The sequence below is a fragment of the Puma concolor genome, chromosome B3 (genome assembly GCF_028749965.1).
Source record: "Puma concolor isolate L17-30 chromosome B3, mPumCon1.1.hap2, whole genome shotgun sequence".
Classification (NCBI taxonomy): Eukaryota; Metazoa; Chordata; class Mammalia; order Carnivora; family Felidae; genus Puma; species Puma concolor.
In genome coordinates this window covers 27187193-27199605 of record NC_141672.1, presented here as the reverse complement: position 1 = coordinate 27199605, position 12413 = coordinate 27187193, and the positions used below count along the sequence as shown (strand labels likewise).

The 12413-nt window shown below is 49.9% G+C and overlaps 1 protein-coding gene across 3 annotated transcripts in view; it reads left to right on the top strand.

Annotated features, from left to right (window-relative positions):
* ESRRB (estrogen related receptor beta) overlaps positions 1-12413 on the top strand; it is a 172892-nt gene that overhangs the window by 50369 nt on the left and 110110 nt on the right. Inside the window, exon 1 of one of the 3 annotated variants that reach the window (XM_086709202.1) lies at positions 11281-11613. The exons of the other annotated variants lie outside the window; for them this stretch is intronic. Within the exon in view, the coding sequence (XP_086565328.1) occupies positions 11564-11613 (50 nt within the window). The 5' untranslated portion in view covers positions 11281-11563. Of the gene's footprint in view, positions 1-11280; positions 11614-12413 lie in introns of those variants that run through there. 3 annotated transcript variants of the gene reach the window in all.

Genomic DNA, 12413 nt, shown 5'->3' with positions numbered 1-12413 from the left:
TTGAGTCGATGCTGTTTAGAGAACACTGATTTTAGACATATCCTTTTTACTTTCAAAGTGTGCTCCAGGGGAGCCTAGGGATTCTATAGAGGTAGCTTGTGGACTCCCTGGGGGGTGTGGGTGAAGGACCCACTTGCCTAAACCAGAAAAGCTACTCTTTTCTGTTTCATATAACAAAGTTCTACGTACAGTTCCACCGAAAGAAAGACTCTTCAGGGCTCTTTTTTTTTAAGCTTGAAAACCACTGCTTTAGAATGATGTTTCTGTGATCCCGTAAGTAAAAAGCATGCCTGCTTGTGGGTGAGTCTCTCCAGTGGACCACTTGGTTGACTGCCACTGAGGAGTTGTTAAGGAACCAAATCTCTGGAAAGACCCATCCTCTGGCCCATCCTTTGATACTGAGGCGAGAAATGAGTCTCCCTTGGTTGAATGGCTAGGATAGCTAAGATCCAAGGAACGAAAGGAAATGTGTATTTGTTGATGTTGGAAGAGACAGGGAAAGAAAACCACCTGTTCCATCTCTCCGTGGCCTTTCAAACCACCAGGAATAGGGAGGGGAAGGCAAACAAGGGAATTAGATCTCCTTCGTTTAGTAGGGAGTTTATTCTACCTCCAGATTTCTTGGGTGTGTCTGCAGAAATCACTGAAGTGCATCCAGCTGGTTTCAAAATTGCTTCCCATTTGAACCTGTCCCAACCAGGCAAATTGTCCCTAATGAGGAAATTTTGCTTGGCAGTAGATTGTCTTCCTTTTCGTCACCTCCTCCTTCTTCCGGCTGCTGTTCACCTTCTCTAAGCCATAGAAAGTTACAATTTCCTCTTTGGCATCACTCCACAAGATCAGTTGGTTTCTCCCCCAACGGTACCCTCCTTCTCACATTCTCCCCCACCAGTGCTGAGAACACACTCATTCTGATTTGAAAGAACTTCTCTGTTAGGAACGAACATGTCTTGCTCAATTGATGAGCGTGGGGATGGGTCTGGCCCATACTGACTTTCCAGGGGCTATGTTCCTAAAGTCCTCTTACAAATCAGTTGATTGGACCTAAGCACATATTTTCCAGTGACCCGTTGCGCTTAGGTTCCTGGGCTAGCCCATGAGGGCCTCTTCTTTTGTCATAGGATGCAGTGTTGGTATGGACTCCATTAAGGTGACATGGAATGGCCAGAGAGCACAGGTTTCAGGGCGAGCCAGAATTGGGTTCAAATCTCAGCTTGTCTTCTGGCCTTTCTTACCCTCAGAACTTCAATTTTCTCTTCAACAGCGAAAATGAGAGGGATGGTACCCACCACAGGTATAAAGCAGGCCCTGTGTGAGGGCTAAGTGGCAGAACAACACTAAGTGCCCTGCCCGGCGTGGGTGCCCAGGAAGTGTACTTCCCTACCACCCTCTCCAACTCTCGTCGTTGAGTCTGAAGACTCATACTACAGTTGGTATTCTCCACTGAACAATGGAGGGGGGGAGAAAATAAAAATGATACGATACTGGTGATGGAGCAAGACAGAGGATCGACCAGGGAATGATGAACAAGAAATAGGGTTTCTGTCTTCATGGCTGGGGTTTGATAAAAGGCAGACTTATTCAACTGGAGGGGAATGGAGTGGATGGGAGCTTGGTGAAGATGCCAAGGGGATTTGGGGGCTCGGATTCTCTTTGGTCTGTTTGGAGATGAGGTCCTTTAAACATATCTTAAGGAAATGTAGACATTTTCCTTTGTCTGTTTCTCAGGACCACCAGCCCAGCTGGGGGTGGGCCAAGACAAGGGACCAAGCAAAAGGAGGGATGGTGGGCAGACCTTGAATATTTGATACCCAGACCCAGGTCTTCTGTGCAACAAAATTATACTTAGTATAATCATGGAATAGTTAATAGTCAACATTATTTTCCTGATTTGTTGATTAACTTAAAAGCCATCCATAACACTACAGAACAAAGAGTAAATTTCTACATTAAAGATATGATGTAGGAGCACCTGGGTGTCTCAGTCAGTTGAGTGTCTGACTCTTGATTTTGGCTCAGGTCATGGTCCCAGGGTCATGAGATCGAGCCCCATGTTGGGCTCTGCACTGGGCATCATTAAGATTCTCTTTCTCTGTCTCTTTCTCTCTCTCTCTCCCTCTGCCCCTCTCCCCTCTTGCACTCACTTTCTTTCTAAAAAAAAAACCTATTACAAGTCTTTATTAAAAAAAGAGATCATGCAAACTTTGAAACTTTTCACGTGGGAACTGTTATTGAACTAACAAATATCACAGCTCAGAGTCCTGCCCCTTCCATTGCTTTAAATTTTAAATGCAAATGAAAACTCCAAGAGGTCACATAGAAGAACAAGACTGAAGCACCTCAAGTGCCTTCTCCATCTTTAGAATCTCTGTGCTGTCACTGTTTATTTTAAATCCACCAACTGAACACAGGATCTACATAGCACCCCAGGGACTTGGACACACTGCACCTTACCTGAGCATGAACAATTCCGCACCGCTAGGAATCCACTCTTGAGACCCCCCTGCAGCTAAGTAGAGCTAAATTAGTGCGTGTGTGGCTGACTTTGTAATTCCCAGGCGGGATGCAATTTGTATTAAAGAATAGGTCATGAAACCATGCTAATTTGGAATTTACGTATGTTATTCAAATTCAACAGCAATCACAACTCAGACCAACAGGAAATTTTCTTGGGGAGAAAATATTTTATCACTGATTACTTTGACTCATTGGAGTAAGGTGGTAACACAAAGCTGTGTTCAGTCAGCTTTATTACTGTGTTTCTGTCTGTACAGGTGATGACCCTCTTACTGTTTGCATCCATGGTGGCCAATTGCCACCATCCCTCTCACCATCCATTCAGACACTGTGGTTCTGATTCAGCACCACCAGGCTTGGCAGAGACCATTGCTAACCCCACAGCCATTCCTGCTTCCTCTTCTAACAGAAGTGGATTCGTTTGTCATTGAATACTAATGTAACTCAGGAAAAGTGAGCCTCCCCTCAGCTTCAGGGAGTCCATGTATTTGAAAGCAATCACGGTGATCCATTTCTCCTCTGAGAGTGATTGGTTTGGGGTGAGCATATGACTGGATTCTGGCCAAGAGATGTGAGGATAAGTCCGCCAGGATAGGGATGGAGAATTCTTAGGGGAGATCTTCCTCTGCATTAAAATTAAATCCAAATCAACATGAAAAACAAACTAAAAACATAAAGATTAAACACACACACACACACACACACACACACACACACACACACACACACAAAACTAAAGAACACTTTCCCCAGCAGAAGCACACATATATATACACCCTTGCTGGATTGGAACACAGCTGGGTGAGAAAGTGATACGGACGCCCCAGGAACCATCCTTTAACTGCGAGGGGGCAAGGTGAAGGGGAAAGCCAGTATGCTAAAGATGGCAGGCCAAAAAAGGTGAAACCACCTGCCCCTGGAATCTTGCTGTGTAGACCCCTCCTCCTAAAGCCACTAGACTCTCCTGGTGCTGGGAGCCAAAAGTACCTTAGAGTTAGGGGTGTGCATGAGGGGAGAGGATGGTCACCTGAGGAAGTAGCTGAGCTCAGTATGAAGAAAACCAGAGGAGGGAGAGCAAAATATGTACTGGGCTTCCCAGGTATGGAGGGAGTAGAACGAAAGGCGAATGGGGAAGGAGAAGGAAGTTCCAGATGATACCATGGATCTGAACACTTTGGCTGCTGCATGGGAACCATAGTGTCTGAGTGGATGTGAGTGGGTGGGTGGGGCGGGGTCCATGCGGGCCTTTGTAAAACAGTGAGTCTGTAACGTGGGTAGTGAAGAGCCATGGTAATCCATTGATCCTTGTACCCATCAGGCTCCCCCTCCTCTAACCAAGGAAGGGGGTAGTAGATAATAAAACAGTTTCAATTGAGAGGAAGTGGGTGACCCTAAACCATTTGCTGACTGTCTTTATCTTATAGCCCCAGTCCCCTCGGAAGCAGAGCCTGAGGCAAGCGTTAAACTGCTGATACTTTCTTTGGGAGATGTAAGCCCAGGGATAAAAAAGAGGAATTGGGGTGAGGACCGATGCCAAGCCGTGTGACATGATGTGCGGCCCCCCCCCATTTCCTACCCAGCCTCAAAGAGACTTAGTGTGCCGCTTGGCATGCGTGTCTTTTCTGGAAGGTTTATGCAAAGAATTACGGTATGAAACAGTGCACAGAGGGCAGTAAAAGGGAGGACATCAGAGAGCTACCCTCCTGCACCTCTAGGGTGCATTATCCAGCCCCTTAGTAACCCAGGCCTCAGGCACTGGAAGTACAGGGGAGACACCTGAGTGGCCTGCTGACCAAGAGAGAGAAAAGGAGATGGTCAGAGGAGACTGAGACAATCCCTACAGTGTGTGTGTGTGTGTGTGTGTGTGTGTGTGTGTGTGTGTGTGTGAGAGAGAGAGAGAGAGAGAGAGAGAGAGACATGGTGTCTGGACCCAAGCATTTGTCCTGCACACAGGGACAACCCATCCCTTCCTGTCCCATGCTTGTCCCTCTCCTTACGGGGCCCAGGCACCCTCCAGGAGGCCTTCGACACCTTCTCCAGTCTTCTCCAAGTCCTTTCCACATCACCTTTCCAGTCTGCCTTCGAAGCAAGTCCCTCAGGGCTGAGCATAAAATTCCATCTGTGCTTCTAGTAAGGGAGAGTAAAGAGAAATTATTGCTGCTCCTTGCTCGGCTGGGTTTTGTAGAATTACCCCAAAGCAGTGTTTGTCATGCCATTGAGCTGGAGGCCCATGCTTAATGTGCTATCTGTTCTGACCCCAGATGTCTCTCTGCATCGCTGCCCTCCCGCCAGCTCTCCTGCGGGCTGGCTCACTCGAGGGTCACTGCTGACAAGTGTGTTACCGGTGTTTATCCATATTAAATCTTGTATCGTTGACTGCCTTTTACCCACTCCCGTAAACTCTATTTAGTTCTTCTGCAGTTTCCCTTCTTGCCTTGTCTTGTCCTTCTTGGGAAGGCAAACCCTGCTAAGTCAGGAATTCTACCAAAGCGTCACGTTCCCAACTGTTGATGAAAAATGAAAGTGTTAGAGATGGTCCTGCTACAAAGCTCGAGTCCTCCTCTGGAACTGGTACTGACCCGTTTGTAATTGCGTTGTTCAGAGCTGTGGGGAGTTCGCCAATGGGACCGGTGTCATTACAATATACATTTGTGCAGGAAGTGGTTGGGCCGTCCTTTTCTCATGGAAGGACATGGGTAAAAGCCCTCATCATCTCAATCATGTTTTATATAGGTAGAGCACTTTACAGTTTATTATACACCATGTATGTTTGATTTTTTTTCTCAAACCTAAAAGCATTGGCTGTTTTTTTCTCCCCTCTCTGTAAAGCATTTTGTTAGAGCAAAAACAAAATGCATTTTATTCTGAAAAAATAATGAAATCAGAAGCTCCACCTTAATCGAGCCATTAGGAAATGAAAACATGGCTTGAATGTTCCCAGTTTTGAATTTGGTGTCATTAATGCTGGGGAGACCGGCTCAAGCCAACATGTTTTTTTGTTCCCACTTAATAACACTTTATGTGTGTGGTGCTTTAGAATTAATTTTCCAAAAGTTTCATGTGTCTTATGATTTCTCTAAGAGAATTACCTGTGAGAAGAGAAAAATGTACATGGCCCCTGGCTAGCTCAGTCGGTAGAGCCTGCGACTCTTGGTCTCAGGGTTGTGAGTTCAAGCCCCACACTGGGGATAGAGATTATATACAAACAAATAAAAAATAAAAATAACAAACAAACAAATAAATAAATAAATAGAAACGTACACACAGGCATAATTTGTGAATTTGCAAAGCAAACCGTTCATTCTTTCTGTGGCCCGTGTTGACCATGAGTTTTTTTTCAGTTAAAACTGTCATCAACCACAGTTTTCCTTTTCCCAGTGATGACACCTTAGAAACAAACTGTATGTCCTACTATTCGAAACCAACTATGTTTTATACTTAAATTGATGCAAAAGCCACAAGAAATTGGATGATAAATTAATATGTGACACAGACGAAATAAGGTCAAAGTTCTTTGTTATAAGGAAAAACCCACAATCCACTGTAATAGAAAATATTTAATTAGATCGTTCATTTAATCAATAGCTAGTTATTCAATGCCTCTTAGGTCCCAGGTACTATCAAGGCATATTCTTCTCCCCTCCTCCTCCTCCTTCTCCTCCTCCTCCTTCTCCTCCTCCTCCTCTTCCTCCTCCCCCACCCCACCCCAGAAATTTGGCAGAGGATAAAGCTATTACATTCCTGATGTGTCCCTATTCTGCTGCCCATTAGAAGGGAAAAAGATCTTTGTTTCTGTGGAGAGACGTATCTCACCTTCCTCATCTCACCAGCCCACCTGTTCACTGCAGTTGCCATCTTGCATAGGACCTGCCGGAAGAAGGAATCTTTTTGATAGAGAACTTTAATATACTATTTAGCTGTGTTAGTGAGAATGGTATCTTGAGGCTCAGAAAAAAAAAAAAAAAACCACGGGAACTTTGAAGTATCTGGAAGCTATTCCAAGACCCCCAGTAGGGATTTCTGATAATGAAATGGATGGCGGTCGTAGGCGGGAACCCAAGCATTTACTCACTCAAGACGCCCCTTCATATTTTATCTTCGGTGTCATGGCGGCAGTGCTAATATACACAAGCCTTCTTGCCCCAATAATGGGCCATTACAGCTTCAGGAAAAGCCATCATGTTTCCGCAGCATTTATCTGTCAGCAGGAGACTATTATGGGAGCACAAACTCACATTGTATTAGCGTTATCAGTTAATTATGATCCGTGGGACATGTGCCAGCCAATGGGCTGACAGTCTGCTGACCACCACTCAGGAATATAACTCCACACCCCAAATTCAAGCATGTGAGAAGGGAAGGGACCCAAAGAGGTGTGTGGTTGGGGACATTTTCCCTGGCCAGGAGTCCATGGAGCCCTGGCCCGGTCAGTACTGTCCCCAGAGACGCACAAGTTAGGCTCACTGTCTAGGCCGGGCCCACCTTAGACCTCGTGGATGGTCAATGGATGCACTTCCTGGACTCGCCTCCCCCGGCCCTTACCCAGGGGTGGATCAGAAACAAGCTCGGACTGTGATTCAGACGGTTCCACGGAGTCCTCTCCTCCTTCCCGGGCTGCTGGTAAGAAGTGCTTATGCACCTTGTGTGTTTCCTAAGGCGTCATCCCGCCTGGAAATGCGGGTTCAGGGAATGTGAGGGTGGGGGACAGGGATGGAGTAACCCAAACAGTGTCCCCCATTCACTGGACTTAGGGAGCGTGTGGCAGACTCCAAAACCTCTTGTTGGCTCTTATCTTTTAGTGATGAAGCCATCAAGCCCTCTGCTCCCCCAGGGCCCACGCTGAGTTCACCAGCTCCTTCTAAGTTACCCTGCTTGAAGACGGGAAAAGCAGCCTCTTGTTGTGGGCTCAGAGCAGTACAGCACAGGGAGGGGATTCGAGAACCCGAGAGATACTGCCGGCTGCTGCCTCACGTGTGCAGAGATGACGGGTGCCGGGGGCGGGGGGCTGCCGCAAGAGTGGGAAGAGACACCCCAAGACTAGGATCCACCAAAGGTGGGGATTTCCACCAGACTCGTGGCAGGGGGTGCCATGCGGGGGTCAACTGCAGAGATCATGGCAAGAGATCAAGGTCACTCAGGTGGCCTTTGGGCTCCAGGCGCAGGCATTCGGACGGCCCCTTTTCAGGGCTCAGCCAGACTGAGATGGGTAAGAGTGGCTGGTCAGCGTGGATCCGTGTTCCACTTGGTGCCTTCTGTGCCTGGGGGAACACCGGTTTGAGGAACAGGGTGGGCCAGGCTGTGTCTGGGTACGTTTTCCTACTTAACCTGCCAGCTGGAGCATTTCTCACGGCAGGACAGCAGGTCAAGAAATTGGTGTCCCACCAATCAGTGCTTCCTTTCTCTCCCAGGAAACCAGGTGGGGAAGGGTGTGGACACATCTGCCTGGTCCCCACCACCTACCCGGCGGAGAAGTGTGTGTGGAAGGTGATGCCAGTGGCACTGTTCTGATTTGGCCTCATATTCCTTAGCAACGAGCTTGGACTCAGGGAAGGAGTAGGGAGAGAAAGTGAAGAGACACGTGAACAAAGGTTTAGGAGTTGAATAAGTAGAAATCCAGGCACCAAAGACGGCATGCTTTGCCCGTTATTCACGGTGTGACCTTGTGTCGGTCACTTCTCCACACAGGGAAATGTCTGAGTTTCCTTATCTGTAAAGTCTGGTGGTGATTCTAAATGATTCTCCAAGTCCCTCTCAGCTGTACGGTTCTGTAAATGTAATAAATATCTATTTAGAGGAGTTTGTCACAAGAACTAAGTGAGCTGCTGTCCCCTTACACCATCCACAATTACTGTTTCTAATGCCTTCTGTTCCAGAGTCCCCTTTGGCTGACATGCCCATCTGGGGGCGCCAGGATTGGGACGCAAGGTAGCGAAGGGGTGGGTGGCTTAGACCTTGGTGCTAGGGATGGGTTACAAATTGCACCTGCTCTAGGTGAACGGTGCAAGAATGAAATGATAACTGGTTGAGTGAATTTCAGGGTTGATGGAACCCAAGAGCCCTGCCCACTCATTCCACTTCCCCCTGCCCCCCACCTTTGTGTTCTGGAGGAGAGAGACATTGATAAGGTCACATGGAGATGTCAGGAGCACATCCTGGAGTCTGCTGCACTCTCCAGCACTGCCATCTGTCCAGCTAGAGGCGTGGGACCAGACCCTGGCTTTGGGAGGAAATACCTTCCTCTGTGAGCTGGGTGAGGGCAGAGTGGAGAGAGGCTGGTCCCAGGAACAATGTAGGACCCACCACCAAGTTTGCCTGGAGAACCACAGGAAAAGCTGGACCTGCCAGGCTACATCAGGTCACCAGGGTGTCCTTGCTGGTCTACGGGCTCCCTGGCCTCACCTCAGGGCTGTAGGTGAGGTGGCTGGACAGGCACGGGGGGGGGGGGGGGGGGGAGGAGGAGGAGGAGGAGAAGGAGGAAGCGGGGTCCCCAGGACCTCATTCCCTCTCTGGAGGGCAATCATCCAGTATCCAGAGAGAGGCCTTTAGCTACTTCCTCCTCATACCTTAGATGCAGACAGTGATTGTGTGTGGGCATTAGCCTCGCTTTTTCACCAACGAAACTCAGTATTTACCTCTTTTGCCCCTGGTGGCTTTGAATCCACTGCCCGGGGCTGTGAAGTTGTCTTTCTTTTCATGTTCTACCAAGTGTGTTCTGTCTCCAGTTAAAATTGGTGTGCCCACACAGAGCAAGGAGCCACTGATCCCACACAACCGAACCCCCCTTCTGGGACAGCCAGCCTGTCCCTCAGCAGGCCCACCCCAAATTGCCATGCTTCGATTTGTTCAACAAAGTATTTCTCAAGTAACTTCTCTGTATCAGGCACCATTACTCACTGGGGATTCTCTGGGAAACAAAAACAGACATGGTCCCTACCCTCATAGGGCTTATAATTTAGTGTGTGTGTGTGGGGGGTATTATACCAATATATATATAATTGCAAACTGAGTAGCAAAGGTTCTGGTGCGGCCCAGAAGGTGGGGAATTCTAGGTAGCAGGTGCAAAGACAGGGCAGTATGGCGCGGGATACGGAGGGGTACAGAGAGACACATAGGAGTCTGTCCTGTGAGGCTTCCTTGTGGGGCCAAGGGAAGGACCGGGACCGTGTGCATTTTCCAGTGAGCTCCCTGGAAAAGGGAGCTCTTGGAAAAGGTATTTCAGGGGGCTGGAAAGGACACAGAGAAACCAGTCACTGAGGTCTTGGCAAGAGGTGGTCGTTGTGTAGAGGCCCTGGTTAAGGACAGAGGCTCTACACCCTGCTTCCATCTCTAATACAACCAAGTACCGATGTGATTAAAAAAAAATCCGGGGCTGCTGGGGGTTCTGCTGACAGAGCAGACATCTTCATCCATCTCTCCGCGAGATGCCTGCCTGAGCCCCGAGCCCGGAGAATCCCATGCGTTCCTCCACTTCAGCACATATGAAAAATCTCAGCTCTGTTTCCCAGCCTGCATGCGCTTACATTTATCCAAGTCAAGTATCATCTGTGGTCCCGCTGCCCATTCCCCGGCCCCTCCGGAGCGCCTGGCCCCTCCTGGGGTTTCTCACCACCTTCCCTGCTTTTACTCCTGAAGTGCTTGAATACTGCCTGCAGTTACACTCCATTTAGACCTTATTTGGATGATAAAATTATGTCTCCTCCCCCCCCCCCAAATTGTCTGCTGTAGAATATAGGAGAATAAGGTGGTGGTCTCTCCTGGGGGCTTCCCCCCCTTTTAAGTAATTCTATACCTATCCCCTCCCACACTCATTTGAATTCTCACATTATTATCTCTCTGTGGCTGGCACATCTCAAAAGATGAAAAGCCTGAGAAGAAGGATTGGGGCATGACTTATAGCTTGTTTTAGTACAGAGGCAGCCCGTAATATTCGGGTTCATGGATGGAGCAGCAGACAGGGATGCAGGTGTGTTCGTAGCTGGGGATTCAGGTGTGTATGCTGAAGCATCTACTTGCGTGCCTCGAAGTACCATGTGGCAGGTAAGTTGGTTGTTCTAACCACAATTGTGTTTTCCTAAGCAGGCAGGGATTTATTTGCTCCCGTCTGCGTCCCAGGTACATTTCTGAGAGTTGCCAATGAAGAGCATCATTTTGTACATCTAGAGAGCATTTTATAGATGCACACCCTGCATCTAGCCATATGAGAGCGGTTCAGAACCAACTGGCCCAGGTGATGAGAGCTGGGAAGGGAATCTGCTTCTCTCCTTCGTGCCTCACCTGTGGACCTGACCCTTTGCACTTTTGTGCACCAAACACAGGTCTTGAGGCTGTGAATTTCTAGGGCCTTGGCCTCTTCTGGGTGTGAGAGTGGAGCACTGTGACTCATTTTTAATTTGTAAAACAGACCCATTCTAAAAGGCTGAGCGAGGGTGGGGGCGGGGGGAGTTTGGCTAGGCCTGCCAGTTAAAGGATAGGATCCCGGTGGGGGGGGATATATAAACAGCACATCTGTCAACCCCCCAATCCCACCAGCCAGTTGGACAATTTTTTTTTCTTTAATGGCCAGAGGACAGGCCTTGCCGCTCTACAGCTCAGTCCTCTCACTCCTCAGGAGGTGGGGACCTCGCCTGAGCGTCTGATTTCCATTGAAGTCTCTCTGGCTCACCCCCCTCCCCCCACCCCAGCTCGATTCTGTCACTTTAAGTCCAGCCCCTGAGAGATAGCCAATAGGAGCCAAACCATACATCAGTCTCCCAGCCTTAAAGCTACAGTAGGGTTAGTGGGCTCCAAGTCTCTGGTGCCCGAGCCTCCTCCGCGGCTTCCCGTCCCCTCTGCCCGCTGGAGTGTGTGCACGAGTGGGAGCGCCGGGCTGTGCGCGCACGGCTCTCTGCCTCCCTCTCGCCCCGCCACGGCGCTTCCTCCCACTCTGCCTTCTCCCGCTCACTGTGCCCCTGCCCGGACTCGCACCTCGCCTGTGCCCTTCACTCGCTCTTCCGCGTGATTTCCCCGCCGCCTTTCTCTACCAACTGGGAATGCTAAAACGGGACTGATGGACGTGTCAGAACTCTGCATCCCGGACCCCCTCGGCTACCACAACCAGTAGGTGCTCTGTTTCTCGGTTGGTCGGTCGGTCGATCTGTCTGCCCTTCTGCCAGTCCGGCTGCCTCTGTCCTGGGTGTCGCAGTTCTCCTTCCAGGCATTTTTGAAGTGGCAGGAACCCCGGGGGCGCTTGGGGGACGTCGGAGGGGGAAAGCCGCACACTTCCTGGGTTTCCTTCTGGGGCGGGGGTAAACCGCCTCTAACTTTTCCCGCACCCCCTTTTCCAAACCCTTACTTTTAAGTAAGAGCAGCTCTTTCTCGCTCACTCTTTCTCGCTGATCTGCCCCCGCGGCGAGAAAATATTTGAGTTTCTGTGGATTAGGGAGGAGCAGCCCAGAACAGGTGCGGGAATGTCGCAAGGATGTTCTGGCCCGTCTGAGAAAGCCTCCCCCGGGGGGCCCTTTGACTTTAAGATTTATTTCCGTACTGAAGAGCAGAAATGATCCCGGCAAGGGGGCGAAATCGAACGTGCCGCGCGGGTTTGGGAACTGCTGGCGCCCAGCGCTGCCTTGCCCGGCGGTCCCGCTGGGGCGCCCCGAGGGCGCGCACGGGGCGCGGTGGATCCGGGGCGCTCCAGCGGTGTGGGCGGCGCGGCCCCGGGCGCACTGCGTCCCGCACGCCCTGCGAGGGGGATCCCGCATCCCGCCAAGGGTGGGGACAGCCGGCCCGGGGGTGCCGCGGCGGAGGCAAAGTTGGTTCGCGGCTTTGCGGGAGGCTGCGGGCGACGGAACTGGCGGGCGCGATTTCCGTGCCCCGGGGCGGCTTCGCGCTCGCCTTTCGGGATCCCGGGGTTGTCCGAG